We start from the raw sequence: 25,752 nt of genomic DNA on the forward strand, positions 1-25,752 counted from the left end.
GTGAAGTCCCGAATTTACATCGGAAAAGCCTTTGACTCGTTCATGACTGTTTCAGGAAGCACATAAGGGAGGGGGAGGGGACAGGATGAGGAGGAGGGAAGGTCGAGCTAGCCTCGGTTTTGTTTGACAATACTTTGAAAGTCAACAAGAAGTGACGTCACCCAACATCACTTAGAGCACCTTTAAGTAACATAAACAAAGATTAATACAAACAGTAACAAATGTATTGCTCATTGTTATAGGTAATGTATTTACTAATGTTATCTAATGGGACCTTATTGTAAAGTGTTACCAGGTTATTTTGTCATCCAGCATCAGAGGAAAACTTGGCAGTTGAGTCGTTGTGCTCTTTCTGTTCAATAAGTGCACTTTGTCTTTTTGGAATTTTCCGTGTCAAACATATTTATACAAAAAAATAATAATTGTGCATAGAATAGTTTATAAGTATATGTGAGGGACGCTGTATGACTCTGAAGGTATCACCAGTAGTGTACCGAATAATTTGGAAACATTAGTAGCCTACTGGGTGGATTGATGATTATTAAAGGATTAATTTTGTTACCAGATAAGGCAAAAGACTTTTGGAGTTTTTATTAGGAAACCAATAAAAAAGAAATGTTGAATGTAAAATGCCTTTACAGATGGCTGATGGAGAGAGACTGATTGTGTTCTTCCTGGTCTTCAGTACAATGTGTTTCTGCAGTTAAATTAAGTAAGCATTCCGTTCCATGCTCTGGTAATTGTCTGGACAGCCTACAATTTGACTTTAATGTATTTTCGCTGTATGTGGTCATTACTATTTATTTAGTTTTTTAGAAAGGACGTGCTTATTGGTTTGAGATGCTCAAAGTGACACGTTTCCATGGAGTCTGTCATTTCATTCTGATCACATTTATGCAGTGCAGTGGAAGCAGGCACTGAATCATGCTGAGTGTTTTGTAAATGATGGCAGTTCTTAAGGTGAAATAGAAATCGGTTGAAGGACACTAAAAGAATAAAGTTCATTAATGGTCTATAAGGATAAGCGAAGGCTAGGGCATATGGTGACAAATAATTTGATTTCATAGGAAATTAGATAATGTCATATGAAGGACAAATTACGATTTTTTGTAATTTTGTAACTGATGTAACAGTATATCTGTATATTACGCTGTTAGGCAGGGCACTGATGTATCATGTGCAGCTTCACATCCACTATAAATGAACAAGTGTCCAAAACAATCTTAAAATCCACTCACTCCGGGGGACAACATAACCATCAAGTCTTAATTTAATCTTGACTAATATACATCATGAGAAGTTTATACTTTGTATTATATCATAATTAACAAGGCACAAACATGTCCAGTAAGCTTTCAATGTCAAGTGTTCACATTTAACACTTTCAGACCATAGGCTCACATTAAGATAAACACTGACGAATTCTCATGTTTACTTAACATTTCTAGATAGATAGATAGATAGATAGATAGATAGATAGATAGATAGATAGATAGATAGATAGATAGATAGATAGATAGATAGATAGATGGATGCTTGGCTCACTGTTTTCAATTGTCACCTTTCCGTTTTACTTTTTGATCTGACGACGACTCCTCGGGTCACGTGGCCTTAGAAAACATTCGGACATCCTCAGTTTGTCAGAAGGTGATTATCTACAAGGCCAGCATCATATATTTCGCCAGTAAAAATATGTTGTACAAATTATTATCAATTTCGAACTAAATATTGATTACTAAAATATATTCGACCTTTAGGCCAATATTTAATTAATTCTTTCTTTTGGACAAAAAAACATCCTATTTCCAAGATCACAATTATGTAGTTCAAAGTGTTCATGAGCTGCAAATATAAAGTTTGGAAATGTCATTTCTTGGGCGCACACCATAGACTGTAAAGGGCGCACACACAAGACGGAAGGACATAAAACAAACATCTCTCGAGCGCCCCTGTATGACCAAAACGTAGAAGCACAGACCAAAAACGTAAGGGGGCGTGATTTTACGTCTTACGCTAACCCTGACGTCACACTGGACTCTGAATCCTTTAGCTGCAGAGGTAAGTGCTACAAAATAACATCCAGGCCATTATCCTGCATGAAGAGGACTGTTACACGGGAGCTAAATAAAACTTAAATTTCTTCAGCGTATGCTCTGGCATTCTTTCAAGCGTACCGAGGCGCTTCTTTGGCTCGTTTTCTGCAGATCCCGTAAGCAGTGCTGTAAGTTTGGCAGGCCAGTTACTGTAGTGCGCATGCGCAAACTCCATGAGTCTGGAGCGTTAAACATGAATTAACTGTTCAACGAAATTATTGGATAAACTAAGCTTCAAATGGTGTCCAGATACATGAAAAGTGATCGAAAGTGATCACCCTTTATGTATTGAAGTCATATCATGAAGTAGTTTGTGCATATGTTTGCATGCGAGTGCAAAGTGAGTCTATATGAAATGTGATCTTTCATAACTCGAACTCTGATTTTTCTCAACTCAGTAAACGGCGCAATGGCACTGACGCAAGTTTCTTCTAATAAGTGCAGTGATGGATATCAAAAAGTGTTCGAGCATGACAGGTGAGAGACTGTAGGTTTCATCAAAACCCCCGAATGAAACATACCTTACTGATCTTAACATCAACTCTATTTCCAGCTCTGAGTTAAAATGTAAAATGAAGTTCGCCATTTACCTTCCTCCCAAGGCTGAGAGCTCCAAATGCCCAGTGCTTTACTGGCTTTCAGGTACTTGAATTCATTCTGATTCTCTTCTCTAAGCCAGTTTGAGTGAATGAGCTTAACTATTTCATACTGCATACTGTAGTATACTAAATATGGTTGCCTTTAAGTACGTTTACATTTATGCTTTTAGCAGACACTTTTATCCAAAGTGACTTACAAAAGAGGAACAAATCAGTCAAAGAGCCAACAATAATTGTAATATACCAGTAATGTAGGCTACTAAAAATGTATTTCACCATACACTGTTTTCTAGGTTTGACATGCACAGAGCAAAACTTCATCACTAAAGCAGGGGGCCAGCAGGCGGCTTCTGAACATGGGATCATCATCGTAGCTCCAGACACCAGTCCACGTAAACATCTCAACATTTGTTATACACCACCACTACAGTTTCGAGTCCTGCTTGTCCATCTCTGGAGACATTACACCCTATAATTATGATTTCTGCTCGGCCAAATCCTAAAGATACATGGACCGACACATATTAATTATGGAAACAGGTGGATTGTGGGGCAGAACATTACTGCAACATGTAGATAAAAAGAGTTTCCCCTGAGGATCAAATAGCATTGTGACTTCCCAGTTTAGGTCAGGGTTTAGAGTTTCCCACCAGACAGTCACTCCACTGCTTAGAGAAATTCCAGTTAAAGCATAAATCAAATGTAAACTAATATTATGCCATTTAAGTCTGTACTGTTGCTGTAAGAAAGTGGAAAAACCTCTGGCTATTGTTATTTTGTTGTCAGAAATATTCGAGTCAACCAACACTAAAATTTCCTCATTTACACATAAGCCCATGCTCAGAAAATGAGATGATTTTGCTCTCGTCAGGTGGCTGCAACATTGAAGGAGAGGAAGAGAGCTGGGACTTCGGGACAGGTGCAGGATTCTACGTCAATGCCACCCAGGAGCCCTGGAAGACCAACTACCGCATGTACTCGTATGTCACCGAGGAGGTGTGTACTTAAGCTCTGTTCCAAAAACCTAGTTAGTCACTAGGAAAACAGAGTTATACTCTGATGTCTGTCACGGATGAAAATTTAAACAATGACACCTTAAACATTGGATCTCACACTCATAGTCTTCATCACATTTCTCTTGTTCTCAGCTCCCACGACTGATTAATTCTAACTTCCCTGCTGATCCGGAGAAAATGTCCATCTCTGGTCACTCCATGGGGGGCCATGGAGCTCTCATTTGTGCACTTAAGAATCCTGGGAAATATAAGGCATATTTCATATTATATGCACTGCTTTCATCATTTAGTTATTTGAAGTTCAGATATATTTATATATATATATATATATTTAAGTTCAATAATTTCACTTAAATGGCAATGAAAATTACCTATTAATTGTCATTTAAGTGAAATTATTGACCTTAAATATACAAGTTTTCTAAAAATGATCATTCTAGAAGAAAATTTCAGATGGCACTTAGAGGCTTTTGAATCTGAACTCTTCATATATATATATATATGTTCTTTTTTTAATTTCTTGTGCATTTGCCTGTTTCAGTCAGTGTCAGCATTTGCACCCATCTGTAACCCCATACAATGTGCATGGGGACAGAAAGCTTTCTCTGGCTATCTTGGATCTGACAAGTCCACCTGGGAGGTAAGAGATGATCATATGTGTGGACTCAACCATTCAGAATTTTTGGTTGGTAAGATTTTTTTTAGTGTTTTTGAAATAAGTATCATGCTCACTAAGGCTGCATTTTTTTAAAATCAAAAATACACTAAAAACAGTAATATTATGAAATAATAATCAGTGCATAATCATTTTTTCTTAACACAGTTTTACTGTAGCACATTGCATTGTACAAGTACAACATTGCTTTATTTGTCTTCCTCTGTCTGTCATTTCCACAGCTGTATGATGCAACAGTATTGGCTGAATCATATTCCGGTCCTGAGCTTGATATTCTGATTGATCAAGGCCGTGATGACCAGTTCTTGTCTTCCAGTCAGCTGCTTCCTGACAATCTGATCGCTGCCTGTTCCAAGAAGAAAATTCCTGTAGTTTTCCGCCTTCAGCAGGTCAGTACTGAACCCACCGTGATGAATGAGAGGAATGGCATGTTGGGAAATCTAATTGATTATCCAGTACCTGGGCTTTTTGTGCTGATAGCCACACTCCAAAATGGACACATGTGAAATGCTAGAATTCATGTGAATTTGTCACTGGAATTATTACTGTATGCTGATAATATGATTTGTAAGGAATATTTTTGTATTAAACTGTAATAAAATGAAAGCATTTTCACTTGTGGTCTCAGGTTTTTGGACCACGTGGTGGTAGGACAGGTCTTTGAATTTTAAATAAACCTCAATAATAAATTGAATGCATTGACTTTTGTTATAATTTAAATCAACTCTCAGGATTAGATGTCACTGTTTAACCCTATACAATGGAGTATATATTTTAAGACAAAATCTGCTCTCTTCTGTTCAATCTTGTTTTTCTTTTGCTCTATCAGGGTTATGATCACAGCTACTATTTCATATTCTCCTTCATCAACGACCACATCAAGCACCATGCCAAATATCTGAATGCCTGAAGCTATGCAACATGATTATGGCAACCAGCTCCCGTGCCTTGCAGATCATTACAAAACCCAAAATCTACACACCTGGAAATGACATCAGAACCATGTCTCGACTGGTTCACCATCTCTCAAACTATATTGCAACCCTTTGTATTTTCTTATGCATAATTAACAGGGTGATGTTTAACTGTAGAGACATTTCCTTAAATAAAGGCATTTGGTTGTGGTTTTGTATTTGTTGTTCTGCAGTGAATGATTTGAATTGAGTTGTATTAATTACATAAATTCTGCAAATGCGCACAATTATTCTAAATGTCCTCATTTCACACATAAAGCAGGCTAAATGGTTCAGACATCTGATTAATTTAGTTTAGCAAATTACATCACCATTATGCCATGTCTACAGTTTCCTGAATATTTAAGAAACAAACTAGTCTTTGAAGGTGAAAGTTTTTACTGGTAAAAGTTGGTACAAATGAACCATATTTACAGAGGTTAAGGCAAAAGGTGGAATGGCATGCATGCTTTTCCCAAAAACATTACTGTACATGCACCTTAAAGTTCACAGAATTACAAAGGGGTAAAATCCCAAACACTGAAAAGACATGGAAAAATAAGTCCTATTTATAAAAATTAAAGTACAAAAATGTTTAGTACAAGCCTTTTCTCTTTATAATACATTGAAGAAGATGACAAAAAATACCCACATAACATTCAGCAGTTTAAGGTGATTTATCAAACACATTAGTCATCTAATCAGCTGATATAGTTCCTCCAAATACTGTAATATAAATACCCCGCATAATACTATTTGCCAGTTGCCAAAAAAAAAAAGACAGTCCCAAATACATAAAGTGCAAAACACTGTCATTTCAAAATCAAATCTGCATTTAAATCTAGTGTGTAAAGTAGTTTCACTACGTTTTCTCTGAAGTGGTGGGGAATGTTGATATTACAGTAATGATGCACAACTTGCCCAATGTAGCAGAGATTTGGATACTGTACTTTAATGAATCTAAACTAAGGACAGAATTTATCAAAAGATACAGCAGTGAAAATGTGTATAAAATGGAACTATTGTACACTATTGTATGTATTGTATAACATAAAATAAATGCACTTTAAAGGATTACCTCTTGTAAAACTACCACCAAATGCCAAAATCTAAGTGCTCTCCCTTTCAAATGTCTCTAAAATTACACTTTCTAATCCATATTTCTATTCGATGCGTTTTAATCAAATTATGACAGTATGAAGAATACCATTAGGACTATTAAGATACACCTTCTTCTTTTTTTCTTTTGGTGTTTAAACTTCTGGCCTGATGTTTTGTTACTAATTACAGTATAATAATGTGAATAAGTTTTAAAATGAGTTAAAACTTGTGAGTTTTTGTTGCCAATTAAAGGGATGATCCTTGTGAATGTATTTTATTTGTAATTATTCACATGAATAAGTCTCTCTGAAATTATACTGTATATGGAAGTGTTGTAATTGCTTTCATATAAGAACTTAAATAATGCTGTTTTTTTGCCCTGTCAGTTCACATTACTAAAGTAAATTATGCTTTAAATGTAAGTAAAATAACCAAATATATTCTTACTAAAATAAGCACATCAAATATAAATGTTCTGTACATTATTCACATTCACACACCAATATCACATTACAAATCCTTCTACAAATACAAAACTCTTATTTTTCAAATATTTTTCAAGGACTGTATAAAACGATTATGTTTGTAAATCAGTTTGATAAGAAAATAATTTTGGCAACTGTCAAATAATCTCCAGTGAGATTCCAGCTTCAAATGTTTTGGTCTGTTTCATGGCTGAATCTATGAGGAGATGAAGCTTTGGACATCAGACTTTCCGTAAGCAAATACGCACAAGTAGAACAAAGTAAAAAAAAATTAAAAAAATAATGATAATGTCCTTAGACACACAACCTTACATACAAAAAGTGCAAACATGTGCTCCCGTTCTCTCACTCTCTCAAAAGAGACACTCTCCTGAAGATATCAAATGCACACACACAAAGAAAGAAAGGTATGTTGCGTTCTACTGTAAACACACTCAGACATTTTCTTTTAGTGATATAATAACTGACTGACAGGTAAGCAGAGCAGAGACTGTATAAAACTATAGAGAGGCCACACTTCCCCTGAGACAAACATCAATGGCTCCCAAAAAACAAGTTAAAAAGTGATTTACAGTTTTTCCTGATTGCCAACACACTATAACTGATTCATATGTCATAATTTCCCAAACCATTTATTCAGTTCTCAAACCGTTTAACACATTTCACCTTGTTTCACATTCCAATTTTCTCCTTTTACACCGGTTTAACCACGTTCTCATTCATAAAACAAACACATAATATAATTAACTCAAGTGTCACAATGTGAACTTAAATAGCACATTTTATCCATGAGTAAACGTGAAGTATAGCAAACCTGATGACAAATCTCAGGATAATATAAATAGGAGCACAGGTGATTGTGCTTTAGAAAAAGCATCCTAACACTGGAGAGAGAGCTGAACGAATCATCTACAGGGGATACTACGTCTTACACACAGTATAACCTAAGTTATTTTATTATTATACTGTATGTAAACTATAGCACATGTTGTACACCCTCAACCTTGTGTATTTGTTGCTATATTGTACTATATTTTTGCAGAACTGAGAGAAGACTGCCTAAGGGAGGTAGAGGAGGTCTTTTGTCAGAAGACCCAGAAACTGCTATAGTACTGTATAATTTAATGACATTTGGCCGAAAGTGCAGAGGATGCAACGGTAATTGACAGTATACTGTGTTGTGTTGCATACCGGGTTCATATTCAATTCTTTGGTATTTGGTGCTTTTCATCTACTGTAAGATCACTTTAGTGTAATGAAAATACATTTTTCCTAATGCTCATTGTTGTATTTTACTGTACCTGCACTTTCCTTTATGTTGTATACTGTAATAGACATTTAGCTGAAAAATTATTCCCGCATATATATTATTGCCCAGAGGTTTTTGATAAAGTGTTGTAAATTGATCTCATTCTAGGCAGGAAAGTAGTCTGTGTATTTGTTATTTGTTTCAGAAGCCAAAGTTTGATTCTAACAAAAGACTAAAATTAGATTTGACCTGGAAGTTTTATGATTTGTGCAAGTTGGTGTGTAGTTTTGAGATGGTCTTTATAGTTGTGAGAATTGTTGAATTGATTGTGTGTTCGCAATCGAGAAAAACTATATATATATTAAAAAAAAAATCAATATCAAAACTGGGAGGACGAGTGTTTTAAATCTAGATCACTAAAGGCCCAACACAAATAGCATATAATCTAAACAAACACACACACACACACACACAATATATATATATATATATATATATATATATATATATATATATATATATATATATATATATATATATATATATATATATATATATATATATATATATATAAAAATCAGGAATTGTGCATCTCTCAACTAGCTGCTTAATAAATATGTATATTAAATAAAGGAATTTCATATCTTAAGCTAGTTTTTGAGCTAAATTTGCATACACGACTATGGCCTGGGCAACAGTGATCACATAACAGTACTAAATAAAAAAGTAAAGAAAGTGAGGAAAACATGAGCATATACCTGCAGTTGAGGATCAGCTAAGATAATAAGAATATATGGACACTGTCCAGGGAATTTCTCAAAGATCATCTGGTGGTAGAGGTCCATCCACAGGGAATAGTGTGTGTTTGTGTGTGTGTGACTCATGTGAAGAGTGTCTGGTTGGTGGAAGTCTCATCCAGCAAAGCTTGGACAGTAATGCCAACTTTGATCAGCCCCTTCTCCTCCAGAATATGATGTGGCAGACATAATTTATCCTGGAGAGAGAGATTCACAAAGAGGACAAATGATGTGCTTAGTCAGAGAGGAAACAGACAGGATCCCCACAGTTATAAGGACATTTTCAGGCATGAAGAAGTTTTTTAATGAGATGTCAAATTATTAAAATCTCAAGTCATGTAATATTCTAAAGTGAATTATCCTCATTTTTTATTTATTTTTTACATTTAAGCTCAGCTCAAAACATTTAATTGTTATCAAGAGCAATTTCTTCAAACACATTTTTTTTTTTTAAATCCTTGTAATCGAGTAAATCACAACAACTGTACATTTGACTGGTCAAAAGAAGTGGAAACCATAAAGAGAAATAAAATTACAAAAAAGCTTCATTAAAACTGAATGCACTCGCCATTAAATGCAGTTAATTAAACTCATAAAGACTCACCTCATTTAGCAGTGATGCCCAATATGATATCAGTTATTCAAACAATCAAAAATGTAATATGTAATATAAAATATTTGCATCTCAGACAATAAAGCCTATACACACATACTGTACTGTTCAACGATTTGGGGTCAATAACAGGTTTTTTGTGTGTGTTTTGAAAGAAGTCTCTTCTGCTCACCAAGGCTGCATTAATTTGATACAAAATACAGTTAAAACAGTAATATTGTGAAATATTTTTACAAATAAAATAACTTTTTTCCTCTTTAAATATATTTTAAAATGTAATTTATTCCTGAGATGGCAAAGCTAAAATTTCAGCATCATTACTCCAGTCTTCAGTGTCACATGATCCTCCAGAAATAATTCTAATATGCTGATTTGCTGCTCAAGAAACATTTCTTATTTTTTATCAAAGTTACACAAACAGTTGTGCTGCTTTATATTTTTGTGGAAATTGTGATTCATTTTTTTCAGGATTCTTTGATCAAAAGAACAGCATTTATTTGAAATAGAATTGATTTGAAATACAAATCTTTTGTTACATTAAAACTGTTTACTGTCACTCAATACATTATCGAGCCCTTGCTGAATACATTCATTTCTTTCAAAAACAACAACAAAAAATGTACTGAATCCAAATGTTTGAACATTAACAAGAGCTAAATTGTAAGACAAAAATGTTTTAAAGAAACAACCACAAAGCTGAGAAAAACAACCCAAACTGTACATTTATTCCTTTTCATATATAGGATCATAAAAACCAATGCCGTACAAAGTCCATAAGCAGCAGCAGCAGCAGCAGCAGCACTGCACATAATTCAACACTGAGAGGAGTCAAAGAGTCTAGATCTGGACAAACAGAAGCAGCTGATCCGTCAGAACATCCTATGCAGTCTCGTTTAAGCCTTTTACAAACACTTTTTGCATTTGGTAGCTTTTTTGAGAAATTATACCAAACAAAAGTTCCTGAAGAGTCAATTTGCCTTTTATTTTTGTCAAACTGGATGATGAAAGCAGTACCAATTATAACTGATGTGATCGTACAGATAAGGTTCAAAGTGTTTTATATTTTGAGGAAATGATGTCAAGAGGCCTCAGTGACATCACTGTCGGCTCATTTGCTAACCGCTCCTTTTAATAATTCCTTTTATCTGTGATGAGATGAACAAGGTCATTCTATTATGTGAGATAAAGATCAGAACCTAAAATAGAATCAGAGGATCCAATTAGAATCAAGAGAAACCCTGTGCACGGACCTTCACAGCAGGTAATTACATACAACAGAGATTGCACTTAATTACTGAACTCAAACAAATTGTATTAATCTGATATTTCATAATTTAAAAACCTGACTCAGATAACTGATAGAATACATAAAGAAAATCTTCATGAAGAGCCCATTATTCCTCATTGTTTGGTTTGGATTAGTCACCTCTCTGTGGAATTATGCATATTACATTAATTAAACTCTGTGTGTCATTTTGCTTTTCTGATTAACAGGAAATTAAAGAAACGATCCATTAGTCCTATTCGAATGTCTCTCATAAGGAGAAAGAAAATGCTATTGATGGTGTTTTGGATAAAATAACACTGTAATCATGTATGACTGCGCATGATATTTAATAATTTTCAATAACACATCAACTTGAAAAGATCAGTCCTTAAATGCTGCTTTTAAAAACACTGTTAACCAAAAGTTGCTGCTTTTTACATCCAACAGATTAATTAGCCCTTATGCTAATGATTAATATTTTTAACCTCACCGTACAAGACTTCTGTGCAAAGCAAAGCTATCGTTTTGCTTTAATGACATCTGGGCCTTCACTTACTCAAGTGTCCTCATATTATCGCCTATAAAGTGTTTCTTTGAAGCAGACCTTGATTCCTGTTGATACATTGCTGGTCATTGGCATGATGCAAAACCTCCATATCCATTTATAGTATTTTAGTTTTGTCATGCAGATGCTAGTAACTATACCACTTATATTGTTTATATGTGAATTTTTCAAGAGGACCACACAAATGTTCAGCGTTATGACTGTTGAAATTCAACTTCACACTTAAAAGTAAAGGTTCCAAAAGGGGTTTTTCGCAGTGATGCCATAGAACCATCTTGGGTTCTTTATCAATTTCCATTATCAATTCTTAAAAAAGTATCTTTTCTTCGGTGTGAAGAACATTTCATATAATCTAAAGAACCTTTGTCCACCATAAAGAACCTTTTGTGGAATAAAAAAAAATCTATGGATGTTAAAGGTTCTTCATGGAACCAATAAAGAACCTTCATTTTTAAGTGTTTCTGCAACAAGATTTAGTGAGAACGTGGCCGTATGTCACTCCTTATTAAAGTGCTCAGTGCACCTCCAGCGTAAATGTTTGCAAAAAGTCTGTTTAAAGATGGTTTCCTTAGCATTTTGCAAAGACTAATAAATATTATATTCGTCATCTAATAAATAATACTCCCTCAAACATGAAAGCATCAAGTTCCTGTATTAAGGAGCACATGTTGTGTTACAAAAATGTTTCGTGTTATGTATGGTTTCACCATAGCCAAGTTAAGATATAAGTTTTTACAAATAACATTTGCTCCAACTGACAGGAATACATATTTTTCCTTCAAAAAACAGGTAGTCTCCATTTTAAGACGTTCAATGTGCTTTCTAAGACAATAAATGATATAATGTGTTATTTGTGTGTTTTAGTGCATGCATGTTATTTAAATTCACTCCAGCTGTAGGCCACAAACAGCATCACCAGACAGAAAACGTGAAGCAGACTTGAGCCAATCAGATCCCATATTTGCCAGGAAGGAGGTGGAGTCTGAGTGGACTCGGGGATAAGCTTCTTGACCTCTGTCTCTTTCTCCCTGCCACTCTCCACCTTTCCTTCCTTCTGCCTTGTTCCTGTGCTCTCCAACATGAGCAAGGCCGCGACCACGGCCCACAGTGGACGCAGGTTACACTGCAGAACGTCATAAGCCGAACAGAGAGAGGACTGAGAGAGATTCAAAACATAGAGGGGATGACAAAGAGAACCAGGAAGAGGAAGAATTGAAGAGAATAGAGTAAGAATGAAGTATAGATGGAGGGAGAAACAAAGGGAAAATAAAACCAAATAAGAGGGAAAATGAGAAGAGGAGAGATCATTCGTTCGGCACCAGAGAAAGATAAGGAAGGTGATTAGACAGTGATAAAGGTCAAAGGTAAAATGCTTTGAGCTCAATAAACGGTAAGAATTCTGGATCATTCTCAGGAAACAGTGCCATATGTGTAAAAAAAATGCGTGTTCCCATGACTTACTTTAGTTAACAAGATACTGGACTAAATCACATTGTATGATACATTTCACTCGAAATAAATATTGAAATATTGTTAACAAAAAAGTTTATACTTAAAAAAAAAAAAAAAGTTTTTTCATCAAAATGAATCTCGTTCATCTCCATTACATGGGTTATAAACAGTGTTCTGTTCAACCTCTTTCACTGTGACATTTTACCTCTTTATAAATGACTTCATTTTTCTGACCTATTTAAAGAAATTACATCATAATATTTGTGTTTTTGTTGACCACATGGTTCAAACAAAGTTATATATTACAGTATTTCATATATTACAATCAATCTCAATAGTTGATTCAGCTGTTTATAGAAACAAAAATGGGGATTTTTTTTTTTTTAAATAATCACAAAGGGCAAGAACATTAATTAAATAATGTGGTGTGGTGTAAATACATTTGTTTTTCTACAGAAATCATTCTAATATGCTGATTTGGTGCTCAAGAAACATTTTTTATTATTAACAAAGTTGAAAACTGTTGTGCTGCTTATATTTAAAAATGTGAATATAAATGACTGTCACTTTTAAACCTTTTAATGAGTCTTTTCTGAATAACTATTCATTTCTTTAAAAATAAAATCATACTGACACCAAACTTTTGAACATATGTGTATATAATAATGTTTGAAAGTGTATAAATTACAAACTTTCTGTGACCATTGAAAAAACAAACAAAAAAAATCATCTTTTTAACCTTGTAAAATAAAGTAGGAAAAAAATCCTCCAATTTTCAAGCACAAATGGCACCATTTCCCGAGAAGGACCCTCTTACTGCCTTCTGAAAAAGAGTTTTCCGAGAGAGATGTTGAACGTTATAAGTCATTGTCTCTGTTTCAGAGGGCAGCTGTGGCTGGGACAGATGCTGTTAGCATGGTGGTTAGCAGAGCATGTGAACTAGTGAGCGTATGCCAGGCACAAGTCAAGCTACAGCGTACAAACTGTACAAAGCAAGAGAGCTGCAAAAGCCAGTAAAGCTACACTAGTGCGTACACCCCTAGTAAGTTAATAATAAAAACAATGATATATAAACCTATATAAAACCAAAAGTTACCAAACAAACAAGGCTTGCCACATTATCCCTAAACACGTTAACAGTATAAACTAGCCTGTTAAACAGTATCAGCTACACGTAACAGGGTAGCAAACACAAAAGACACATATTGACAAAGCTAGCTGCCATGCAGACTTGTAGTAGCTCCTGCTACTACAGACACAAGCTATGACAACTACAAGGTTCCTGTACGGCACGATCAGAACAGCCTGTTATGAATGGCTTGGACCTAGCTCAACCCATAAAGACATGAAGACAAAATCTGGGTTACTACTAGAAAGGCCACTGATATGGGTAGAATAACCATTTTTTTGGAGGGTAGGATGGCACAACCAATTGCCGAAACTTTTGAACAAAAAACAAACTTTTGCACAGTTTGAGCAAGAATGTAAAAAGTGGACCCAAAATTGACCACATGCACACAAAAAGAGATATATCAACAACAAACATTTCGTCCATGTTTCAAAGGAACATGGTCGTTGTGCTCATTGTTACTACTTTGGACAAAAACGAATTGCTTCTTGTTTTGTGTTTAGGAAAATGTATTACGCAAGTTGTTACACTGAAATAATGGTTTTATGGACGATTTACACAGAAATTCATTCCACTCATGTGTCAATATTCCATTGTCTGTATATCACTCTCTGTCACAGCTCGAAGAAACATGATCATTTATCAGAGAGCAGGTCAGAGCCAGTAACAGGATGGAATGAAGCTCTGGCAATGGATGAAGCCTAAAGCCATGATGATGATAAAATCTTAATACAAGGGCATGACGCAGCTCTAGTATGAGGTTGTGAGAATGTGCCTGTTACTGCTGTTCTATGATCAGTTTTCCCCCAAATCTATTGAATAGAGTTTTTGAAGCTGCTAAACACAAGGCTCCAAAACGTTTAAAGGCATGACTGATCATTGGCCAGTTTGAGGCAATCTCAGCTGCTTCAACCAATCAGATTAGGGGTGGCTGATGATCAAAATCAGCAAGTGATAACATGTTTTTAACCAGAACCTGTTTTTTAAGAAGCCCTGGGTGTACAGGTTCATTTGAACAAAAACTCATTTGAACTAATCGGGCAGGTTTCCCAGAAAGAGATTTAGATAAGTCAGGAAATTCAGTGGAAATCCCCCTTAACAGTCCACTTCAATGACAGACAAGTTATAATCTGTCAAAGCTATAGGATCAGATTCACAGGGTGAATTTTTCACCAAATACGAATTAGACGACAGTCTCTTTAACAGCTCAGTTGGCAGTAATACCAGCAGCTATTTTCTATGTTGGAAATATGAATACAAGAATGGGGAAAGACTGAAACTGTTAGAAACAGTTTGTCAGTAATAATACTAAATTTCAAATAAGCAACCGAATCGGACAAAAATAGTATAATAAATTGTGCTTCTTTCGTTCAGTAACACTAACAGATTGACTTCTTATAGTGAGAAGATATCATTTTACCCCACCAGTACCAGTAAATGAATGCTTTTAATTTAGGACAGTACATGAGAGACTAGTACAGCAAAACCCGTACAAACAGTGGCCCTTGAAAAACAGATCTAGTTAATTTGGCATTCACAAAAAAGAATTACATATTCACCTGAGGGACTCCCATTTTCCTGCAGGCGTCCAAAAAGTTTTCAACGTTTCTGCGACATTTAGCCATGCTAAGCTTGGGCTGAAGGTTTAAAGTGTCCATGTGCAGATATCAAAAAAGAGAGAAAAAACAGGTTAACGAACTTCAGTCAACATACACTGTTCAAACGTTTGGGGTCAGTAAGATTTTTTTTAAAGAATTTATACTCTTATTCATCAAGGATGCATTCATCTAAATTGACAGTAAAGACATTTAAAAAGTTACAAAAGATTTCCATTTCATACACATGCTGTTCTTTTGAACTTTCTACTCATCAAAGAATTTCTGAACAAAATAAGTATCAAAGTGAAAGCAGCACAACTGTTTTCAGCACCGATAGTAATAATAAATGTTTATTGAGCATCAAATCAGCATATTAGAATGATTTCTGAAGGATCATGTGACACTGAACACTGGAGTAATTCAGCTTTGCCATCAAAGGTATAAAAGAGTATTAAAAAATATTAAAATAGAAAACAGGTATTTTAAATTGTAATAATATTTCTCAATATTACCGTTTTGCTAAATGTAGAATAAGAGAATTTAAAACTTAAAAAAAAAAGATTACTGACCCCAAACATTTGAACGGTAGTGTATAGTGTTTTTGTGAATGTGTGGATCATTCAGAGATGACTCACCACTGCAGGGGATGGTACGTGGATACTGGCCACTGAACGCGGCTGAATGTGATTGACTAAGTGACAAAGCACGACCCCATCCATGAGAGAGGAGCCCAGATCTCCAGGAAGAGCTACTTTCAGTCTGCTCTCAATACTCTGGCAAAATCAATGTGATTTGGTAATAAATAAAACATTTTCATCTTAAATCTTAAATCTTGTGGGGTCATTTTTAGTCAGTCAAGCTAACTGACCAACTAACTAACTAATACAGTTAGTTTATACACTTAGCTTCTGCGTGAGTGTGTTCCGTACCTCTCGTAGTTGCTCTGTGAGCTCCAGCTCCTCTCTGAGCTGCTCCATCTTTCTCCTCATGGTGAACTGAGGATCCACTGATTCCAAAGTCTTTTGCGTCCTGAAAAACACTGTCACACAACTGAACCGTCATCAGTCTGCAGAGAGCACGTTATATCTCTTGTCTTATTCCCACATGCATAAAGACACAATTTAAAGTCAAATCCATCATGATATCCGAAAACTTTAGGTTACATATGGCGTTTTTGACATTAAATGTCACTACTTTTGGCATTATGCTGCTTTTTAATGGACAAAAGGCTTTTATTTTCATTCTTTATCACAATGAACATTCTGAACTTTGAAGGCACTGTCCATATCTGACAGCTCACAGCCTTTATTATATGATATTTCCCCACAAGGGGGAGCACTGGTCTAGACATGAGAAAGAGGAAGATTGAGAAAGACAAGAGCACAACACTTCATTCCACACATCTGAGTATTCCGTCACCTCTGAAGTTGCATAACTACTCATCCTGTGAAAAAATGAAAGGAAGAGGACAGTATGAAGGGAACACTAAAAAGATGTTATTCCAGAACATTCCTCCCTCTTTTTGTTGTTTCACAGTTTAAAGCCCTGGAGCCATGTTTCTGTGCTTGGACATTGATGTAATACAGCAAGCATATGCTAGACTTCTCTGGGCAGAATAATAAAAAAAAAGTGTGTGTGTGTGGTCCTGGTAAACCCTACATTAACAAAAAGTCCCCACAAAGACGGCAATATCTGAAATCGTTGTGAGGAAAACAGCTTATAAATCATACTAAGTGACGTTTTTTGAAAATGTAAAAATGCAGAAAGTTTTCTGTGATGGGTAAGTTTAGGGGTAGGGTTAGTGTAAGGGAATAAAACATACAGTTTGTACAGTATATGTCTATGGAAAGTCCCCATAAAACATGAACGTGTGTGTACCTACTTAAACATTTTTGGGGGCAAATTTATACCCCAAAGTGAGATAAATCTGACAAAATCTCCTTTGGTAAAAAAATAGTACAAAGTAAATAAAGTTGTTTTTTTATTGTAAAAATCCAGATAGGATAACTAGCAGTATGTAAAAACAATAGAGGTCTACGGGATGTCCCCATGTAGATGGCTGAACTTGTGTGTACGGTATGCGTGTTAGCATCAGGGAGAAACAAAGATGGCTTAAAAGTCATTCAGACTTGAGTCAAAAGACATGCTTCAGGGGCATGTCTGTGTTTTCACAGCGTATTTACTTACTTAAACCTGTGTATTTATTATGTTTATGTATACTTATTTTTTTCTGCCAGCCTAACATAGAAACACTGACTCAACCAATGGCGTGAGTTTTGGGGCGGGGCTATCTGTTTATTTACCAATAGCAAACCGAGCTGTGTTTGACGTTTGAAAACATTTTTTTTTTTAAGCTAGTGACACAAATTAAACTTTAGCTTTAAAACAAAGTGTCTTTCTCTTGCATTTTCTTTAGTTTCTATCTCACCATCTCTCTAAGAGCAACACACATATCAATTCAACCAAGTATTGGCAAGAATAAGATTCATTCTCGCATTTACGGTTACATCGTGTGCTAAGACTAAGAATTCCAGAATATTATCAACAAACTTACAGGTCAAAGAAAGAAACAACACATCGGAGAATTTCTGACATCTAACAGGAAGTTACAAATTCTCCAAGTTCTCTAAAAGTATTCATCTTATGGACAGAAATAAACCTCTGTAGAATCCGAACACCACATTACTCACAAAGTGCATAATTGCCTAATCTGGTTATGATTTTAACTACCAAAAAGAGTGTAGTACTCTCAGTTCAGTGTAGACATTTTATGTTTAAAGACTTTTCACAGATTTCCCCTAAAATTGGTTTAGGATTCCACCTGAGTCTCCTAATAATATGAAGTTCAATAGTACCCATTAGTATAAAGCTATTCATTACTAAAATGTTTTTTTTTCCTCCATTACAACCTCTATCTCTTTCTTTCTCGTAAGACGATGAGCAAGTACATATGTCTCCTTGGCAGTTTTTCATCCTCTGAAAGCATTTCCTCTTAAATGGAGGTCTGATTTTCCCTCTGGGGCCATTATCTAATGCTTCAAAATAGCTGCTCTATAAATACACGCATCTCCATTTAAAGCCACTGGGCCACCCCAAATTTCAGCCCAACCACATCCTCTCTTTCACTCCTGTGTTTTAAAAGACCCTTCAATGCTACACCACAAACCTCAGAAACATTTTTTACTTTCATACAAAAAAATGTCAGTACATGAGGAGTGACTATTTTACTAAGCTCAAAGGTATGGTTCACTCAAAAATGAAAATTCTATTCTCATTTACTGACATTCACGTCATTTCAAACTGGTACGACTATTTCTTCTGTGAAGCATAAAATAAGATATTTTGAGAAATGTCTCAGTTATTTTTGTCAAACAATGTAAGTCAATGGTCACCACCACGGGTTTGGTAACCAACATTATTCAAAATATCTTCTTTTGTCTTCCTTAGAAGAAAGAAAGTCCTACAGGTTTGGAATGATGCGAGTAAATGATGACAGAATTTCAATTTTTGGGTGAACTAACCCTTTCATTGGAAGCTGGTGCTAGTGAATCTTGTCAGGAAATAATTATTTCATTCATTTCTTCCACATATGAACTTTCAAAAAGATGTCAAATTCTCTGAGTCAACCAAACACCCGTTGAAAGTGAAATGTTGGTCAGTGGGCTGAAGTATTCTGAAAAACAATTTGTCATTTCTAAAAGCTGATACTCAAGCATTAAAAGAGACAAAAAAGTTGGACAAACTAGATTTTTACATTGTCTGAGGATAATGAAAGTAATGCTTGCCAAGCAAAAATCTGCTGCCATCATGCTAGGGTACTGTGGGTGGTTGCCAGAGCGTTGCAATGCGTTGGAGTTGAGTGTTGCAAAGCAGTTGCTAGAGTGTTCTGGATGTTATTAGGCATTGCTATGTGGTATCTAGAGAGTTGGGTGTACTAGGGCGTTGGCTAGGTGGTGGCTAGGGTGTTCTGGGTGCTTTAACACCCTGTAGTGCAAAGACTACAGAATGAGTTTCATACTATACTTAATATTTAGGGTTAAGGGTGTATTAGCTGTTCTATGATAGCAATGCCTTAGCACTCAACAAAAAAGGAAAAAAAAATAAAGAAAATTAATACAAATATACAAATTCTAATAGATAATAATTATAAAGAAACACCTGACATTTCATCTTTGACAAGAAAACTCAAAGAGATTAACTGTTAGGTATGTGACTGTACAGGATGATACATTGAGCAGACCTACCACTGCTTGGCATGTCTCCTTCAGCTGGGCTAGGGGGCGTGTCTCTATCGGTGGGCAGGGCCTGTGTAAGTGGGAGGGGACAGGGCCGAGTCGAGCATGGCACAGAGGGCGAAGCTAGATGCAGGTATCAACATAAAGGGCAGTGCCAGTAGGAGGAGGAGCCAAACAAGGGATTTTCATTGGAAAACCAAAGGAAACAGGCAGGGGTTTCAGGTATCAGTCAGAAAATGGGAGGATGCCGAGCAACAGTAGTTTGTGTAATAAGAGCACACAAGCAGGCAAGCAGCAGTTCAGGGAAACAGGTAAATAAAAGGGAAGAGAAGGAAACAGGAAGATATGCAAAGCAAAGTGACGTAAATACAGCACAACACAAAAGAGAAATATTAAAAACAAAAGAAGTCAATGTTAACAGTATTTCAGTACCAGTTTGTTGGCATGCTGTTATGCGCCTGGTACAAATGACTATTATTTATGTCAGACTCTGGACATGATAATGCTGTAAAAGGGATAGTTCACCCAAAAATAAAAATCTGTTATCATTTACTCACAAGTTGTTCCAAATCTGTATACATTTCTTTGTTCTGCTGAACACAAAGGAAGATGTTTTGAAGTAAGTTTGTAACCAGCCTGCTTTGGGGCACCATTGACTCCCATAGTAGGACAAAAAATAAATACTATGGAAGTCAATGGTGCCCAAGAACTGTTCAGTTTCCCACATTCTTCAAAATATCTTCCTTTGTGTTCAACAGATGAAATAAATGTATACAGGTTTAGAACAACCTGAGGGTGAGTAAATGATGACAGAATTTTCATTTTTGGGTGAACTATCCCTTTAATGTTAGACATAAATAACAGATCACAGATAATGACGCAAACACTAGCTTAGATGTTAGAGGGGGAAGCAACAAGAAGCCTCTAGGCAGCTAAACAAACAGCTACATCAATTAAACTGCATCCAGATGAAGTCAAGCAAGTTGTTTTGTCTATTTATTTAACTGTACACATTAGTAATAAATGGTATATATGTGGAATATATAAAATTTATGTGTAAATAAAAAGAAAATAGGACATATTCAGTTGCCATGTATTATTTTCTAAACCAGATGCAGTTTAGCCCCCAAAGTCAAGAGAGTAATAATAAACAGCAATATATGTATGCATAAAAAGCCTGACTGTAATGTTGCATAACAGTTATGAGCTTGACAGGATAACAGGTGTTTGCAACAGGCAAAAAGATCTTTATACACAAACACTTCGACCTCTAATTACTTAAATGTGCTGATAATAATGAGAGAGTCCAAAGCCACCCATGCCAAACAGCGCATTGGCACCATGTGTGTTAGTAAAACAACACTGTTCTCACCTGATCTGGGCTTCAGACCAAAGGGAGGTGAGCTCAGTGTGGGGCTGGAAACTGGGGTTTTGTCTTCATTCTGGTACATGACACAAACACACTCAACACAAGTGCACTGAACCAAGTCAAATTCAGTTTTATAAGTGTAAAGTGCACCTTATGATCAGAACAAAGCCATGGTAACATTAAATGGTAATGCTAACATTAAAAAGATTTACCTCGGTAACTTGGTTCTCACAACTATCATATGATCCTTCCTGGCCAATCACGTCGGCCTATGAGTGATAAAAAAAAACAGTCTGTGAGATTCTTGAGATGATGTAAGATGTTAACAAACAAGCTCTTTAGACATAGTGAAACAATGCATCACTGTTCTCTGACTCGATTCGATATGACTCAGTCTTTCTTTCTCCGTCTCTAACTGTTTGTTTTCCTCTTTTATAAGATAATTGCATGATTCTCAATCCCCATGAGTAAATTTACTTTTAATTTCTATTCAGTTCATGCAGGCTACACCAATATGTTGGAATTAATACTACACAATTAAGACAAAGAAATGCATCCAGCACCACAAATATGACAAATACTGTATATTAAAGGTCCCATATTGTACACCTTTCTGGAGTTTTATTTTAGGTTTTGATCAGATTTTAAGAATATATATTTGCAGTATAAGTACCAAAAACCATCTCAATATATTTTTACAGCTCCTTTCTCAGGAGCTCTGCTAAGAACAGGTCGATTTTGGCCTGTCTAATTAATATTCATGAGCCTCTCTTCTGATTGGCCTGTTTGTGACGCACGGCCAGGCCAACCACAGGTAACTAGGGTCATGTATGCTGTAGCCTGCTGTGGCTTAGTGATGCTCACAAGTAAGGTAAATAAAACACCTGTAATGATGGATATTGCTGAGGGAAATGTTATCCGGCCTTATATGTTTGAGCCGGACTCAGACCCCGAATCGGCGACGACAGGAGACAAAAAACACCTCCTCAAACGCGCTTACAAAAGGATGTTTCAGAACGGTAAGTTTGTCGTTTTTTTTTATGCTGACTCCATAATGTAACATAAGATGTGTTACAAGTTTATTTACAGGGACGCAACAATGTAGGGACTGCAGCATCTTTGATGAGTAGCTTCTTTGAAAAACCGGCATTGAACTGTGCCTGATTGACGAAGCAGTCACTTGTGAAATGTGCAGAACAGACGGTTAAGGTTGAACTAAATTGCTGTGGTATTTCCGAATAAATAAACATTAGCCACTGGTCTCTTATGTTAATGTTGTTCAGAAGCATGTGCAATTATGTAGTTTCCTGACATCCATCGACTGAACAGCGTTTTCTCGACATGTTTCCGTGTTGTTGTTGCTCATCAATGGCATGGACGCGATGTTGTCTGGGGGTTGGGCATAAGGAGGGAGGGACGGTGGGCAGTGTTCGGGGTGGTGACTGAAGGCGGTGACTGAGAAGTTCTGACGCCACATTTTTACGGAAGTCACAAAGGCTCGTGAAAAGGCACAGCTACTTTATGCAGGCTGTGTGCAATTGTCTGTGGATTGACTGTTTTGAAACTTATATGGTAGTTACATAGCCCCTAGACCTCTGTTATCATGAAAAAAGCCAGGAAATTTCAGTTTTGACAATATGGGACCTTTAAGTGAAAATCACTTAATATATTATATATTTTACTCTTTGCAGCAGATGACAGCACAATCAAATTCTAGTGTTACTGTGAATGATTCAGTGCATATTAAAAAAAAATAAAAAAATCAGACCAGAAAAGAACATGATATGTTGGTAACCAAACACATTTCTCAAAATATCTTCTTTGCCCCCCGGTTTCACAGACAAAGCTTAAGCTAGTCCCAGACTAAAATGCATGTTTGAACTGTTTTAACTAAAAGCAACTTGCACTGACATTCTTAAAATATGTCAGTGGCATAGTTTTGTCTCAAGATGCACACCAGTAATGTTTTTTCTAAGGCATGTTTATAAAAGCTACTTAAATGTCCTAATTGATCTAAGGCCTAATCCTGGCTTAATCTCAACCCGGTCTGTGAAACCAGGCCTGAAAGAAAGTCAGTTTTGGAACGACAAGAGTCAGAGCCCTGACCAATAGGCAAACAACTATTTTAGCACTGTTTTAGCAATCTGGTATCTCACATTCTGGTGTGGAGCACCCACTTTTCAAGATCCAGTCACTTCCAGATGGATAAAATCAAGTTCAGCCCAACATTTCTTTTTCACTCAGAAATGTGTCAAATTACAAAAGCAAAAAAAGTTGCAGGAATGAGAATTCACATTGATTTTAATGAACGAACATGCAAGGGTGGCAGGGGACAAATAGAACTAATGAATGACAGGCGTTCCAATTCTGTCGAAATCTGCAGAGATTTATTATGAGTTCTGTTGACACAGATTCTGCGTGGGTCTTCTGGGAATGAACTGCATGTTTACAATAGCTACAATAACTACAATAAGAATGAAGTCACCACAGCACAAACAATAAGCACATAATGTGGCAGCTACATCGGAACCACTTGTTTGGGTAATTCGGTACAAAGTGAACTGCATACGTATGACAAACACATTTGCACCGGATGATGAATCATTCCTCAGAGTGCAGGTGACTTGTACAAGTTGCCCATGTTTTCAGCAGTCAAACAGGGTGTATCTATAGGCTGGATGGCAGGATTTTCAGATTACCTGTTGTGCCATGTGCAGGGCATACTGTTGGCATGCGAGCTGGGCCTCGAGCCGGGCCCGTTCTAGAATGTACTGTCTCTTCCTCTGGAACTCCCAGCATTCTCCAGGAGCCGCCTTCAATGACAATCACTGCTCTTAAGACCATGACACTACGGCTTACCAACCACAGCACACATCACACTGGTAAAACAGCCTTGGAGTCTAACTGCCTGTAACTATAGCATAGAAGCTACCAGGCTAACCAGAACTTTTGCACACCATGGCTACAGTTGATTACAGTTTTACCTTTAATAATAGTCAACAGCCTTTTCATCCAAATAATCAGATCACAACACAGGAAACTACGCACACAAACAACAACACACACACACAAAAAAAAAACATTGATAGACCACTGCACACCGAAAGCACAACATATACTACCGTTCAAAAGTTTGGGGTCAGTACGATTTTTTTTGAGAGAGAGAAATGAATATTATTCAGCAAGGATGTATTAAATTGATAAAAAGTGAAAGTAAAGACATGTATACTGTTACAAAAAAAGTATTTCAAATAAATGTTCTTTTGAATGAAAATCTAAATCAGCACAACTGTTTTCAACACGTTTCTTTGGCACCAAATCAGCAAATTAGAATGATTTCTGAAGGTGACACAAAAGACTGGAGTAATTGTTGCTGAAAATTCAAGAATAAATGAAAATCAAATAAATTAAATTAAAATAGAAAATGTTACAATATGACTGGTTTTACTGTATTTGTGAACAAATAAATGCAGTCCTGGTGAGCATAAGAGACATTTAAAAAAATTGTACCAACCCAAAACTTTTGAAGTGTAGTGATAGTACTTCAAACCACATAGCGCTTTGTAATCAGAGAGGCTACTGTGAGTGTAGAACTTCATCATTTTCTTTAGTTCAGTTTAGGTAAAGGATTTTTACAGCTGCTCTTGAATGAATGAAAAACTAGCAACTTTTGATATTATAAACCCCACGTAAAATGATGTCACATAACTGACGTCACATTAACATTCTAAAAGGTGTATGAAAGACAATCCTCCAGGGAAACGGGTCAACCTTCAACAATAGCCCACCGATCTCAGAGGAACTCTAGAGAAAGACTGCAGTCTACAGAGCCAATATAAAGAGGAACTGAACAGGATGCTCAGAGGAACCGGTAAGGTCCTGTAAGTGAAACTTGTCTAACAATTATATAACTTAGACACATATGTACTGGCGTTTTACCTTAGGTGTGGCCTGACTCTCATCACTCTCTTGGCCACTGCAGGAAGATGAAAACAAGAATGATGCGTTGGTAAACAATTAAACATGCAAAGCAGCATTTGAATGTACTACTACTACTATTTTGTATTTACTGTAAAATATTTAAGCTGTGACGCTAAAGTCACTTACTTGAGCGACTCGTCTACTGTAACCATTTCCACGGGGTAAAGCTTAATACCAGAGAGATCAGCCGAGTTCATGTTAACCCTTAACATAAACAAAAGAGTCAAGTCAATTTTATCTGTATAGCACTTTTCACAATACATATTATTTCTACTGAGACCACCATGCATGTTGTGGCAGTTTATGGTTTGACAGTTATAGTTTGTTACCAATGCTAAATAGCTAACTCAAAGAAATGCATCAGATATTAACAGTGACTGCAATTTTGATTAAATATATAACTCATTTGAAAATCACAAAATGCTGACTTGTAACAGGAGGACAAAAATGAAAGCGAATGAGTAACATCCCAGCCATCACCTATTGACCTACCTGTTAGGATCCTGTAGCATCTCCACAGCTTCCTTTAGCTGATTGATCATATTGACCTTTGACCTGTTAAACACAGTAATGT

The 25,752-nt window shown here is 36.1% G+C and overlaps 2 protein-coding genes across 10 annotated transcripts in view; one reads left to right on the top strand and one right to left on the bottom strand.

Moving 5' to 3' along the window:
- Positions 1–1,972: 1,972 nt before the first annotated feature.
- Positions 1,973–8,623, top strand: esd (esterase D/formylglutathione hydrolase). Of its 2 annotated transcripts, XM_079881395.1 has the most exons (10): positions 2,002–2,058; positions 2,146–2,221; positions 2,492–2,570; positions 2,647–2,735; positions 2,986–3,084; positions 3,564–3,688; positions 3,841–3,960; positions 4,250–4,348; positions 4,606–4,773; positions 5,214–8,623. In XM_079881395.1, exons 2-10 carry the CDS (start codon positions 2,149–2,151, stop codon positions 5,292–5,294), a joined length of 933 nt encoding a protein of 310 aa, XP_079737521.1. In that variant the 5' UTR covers positions 2,002–2,058; positions 2,146–2,148; the 3' UTR covers positions 5,295–8,623. The 2 variants fall into 2 exon arrangements, with proteins under 2 accessions (XP_079737522.1, XP_079737521.1); XM_079881396.1 differs by lacking the exon at positions 2,146–2,221 and having other exon boundaries at positions 1,973–2,058.
- A 137-nt stretch (positions 8,624–8,760) lies between these two features.
- The window catches only part of lrch1 (leucine-rich repeats and calponin homology (CH) domain containing 1), a 45,144-nt gene continuing 28,152 nt past the window's right edge, over positions 8,761–25,752 (bottom strand). For 2 of the 8 annotated variants that reach the window (XM_079881388.1, XM_079881387.1), the window contains exons 11-21: positions 25,671–25,733; positions 25,305–25,382; positions 25,137–25,173; positions 23,897–24,010; positions 21,410–21,466; positions 21,201–21,270; positions 19,838–19,951; positions 16,523–16,632; positions 16,229–16,366; positions 15,555–15,632; positions 9,173–12,570 (exon numbers count right to left, since the gene is read on the bottom strand). In XM_079881388.1, coding sequence (XP_079737514.1) covers positions 12,289–12,570; positions 15,555–15,632; positions 16,229–16,366; positions 16,523–16,632; positions 19,838–19,951; positions 21,201–21,270; positions 21,410–21,466; positions 23,897–24,010; positions 25,137–25,173; positions 25,305–25,382; positions 25,671–25,733 — 1,141 coding nt within the window. In that variant the 3' untranslated portion in view covers positions 9,173–12,288. The other 6 variants (XM_079881391.1, XM_079881393.1, XM_079881390.1 and 3 more) reach the window with 6 other exon arrangements.

This window comes from Squalius cephalus, assembly GCF_949319135.1.
Source record: "Squalius cephalus genome assembly, chromosome: 9".
NCBI lineage: Eukaryota > Metazoa > Chordata > Actinopteri > Cypriniformes > Leuciscidae > Squalius > Squalius cephalus.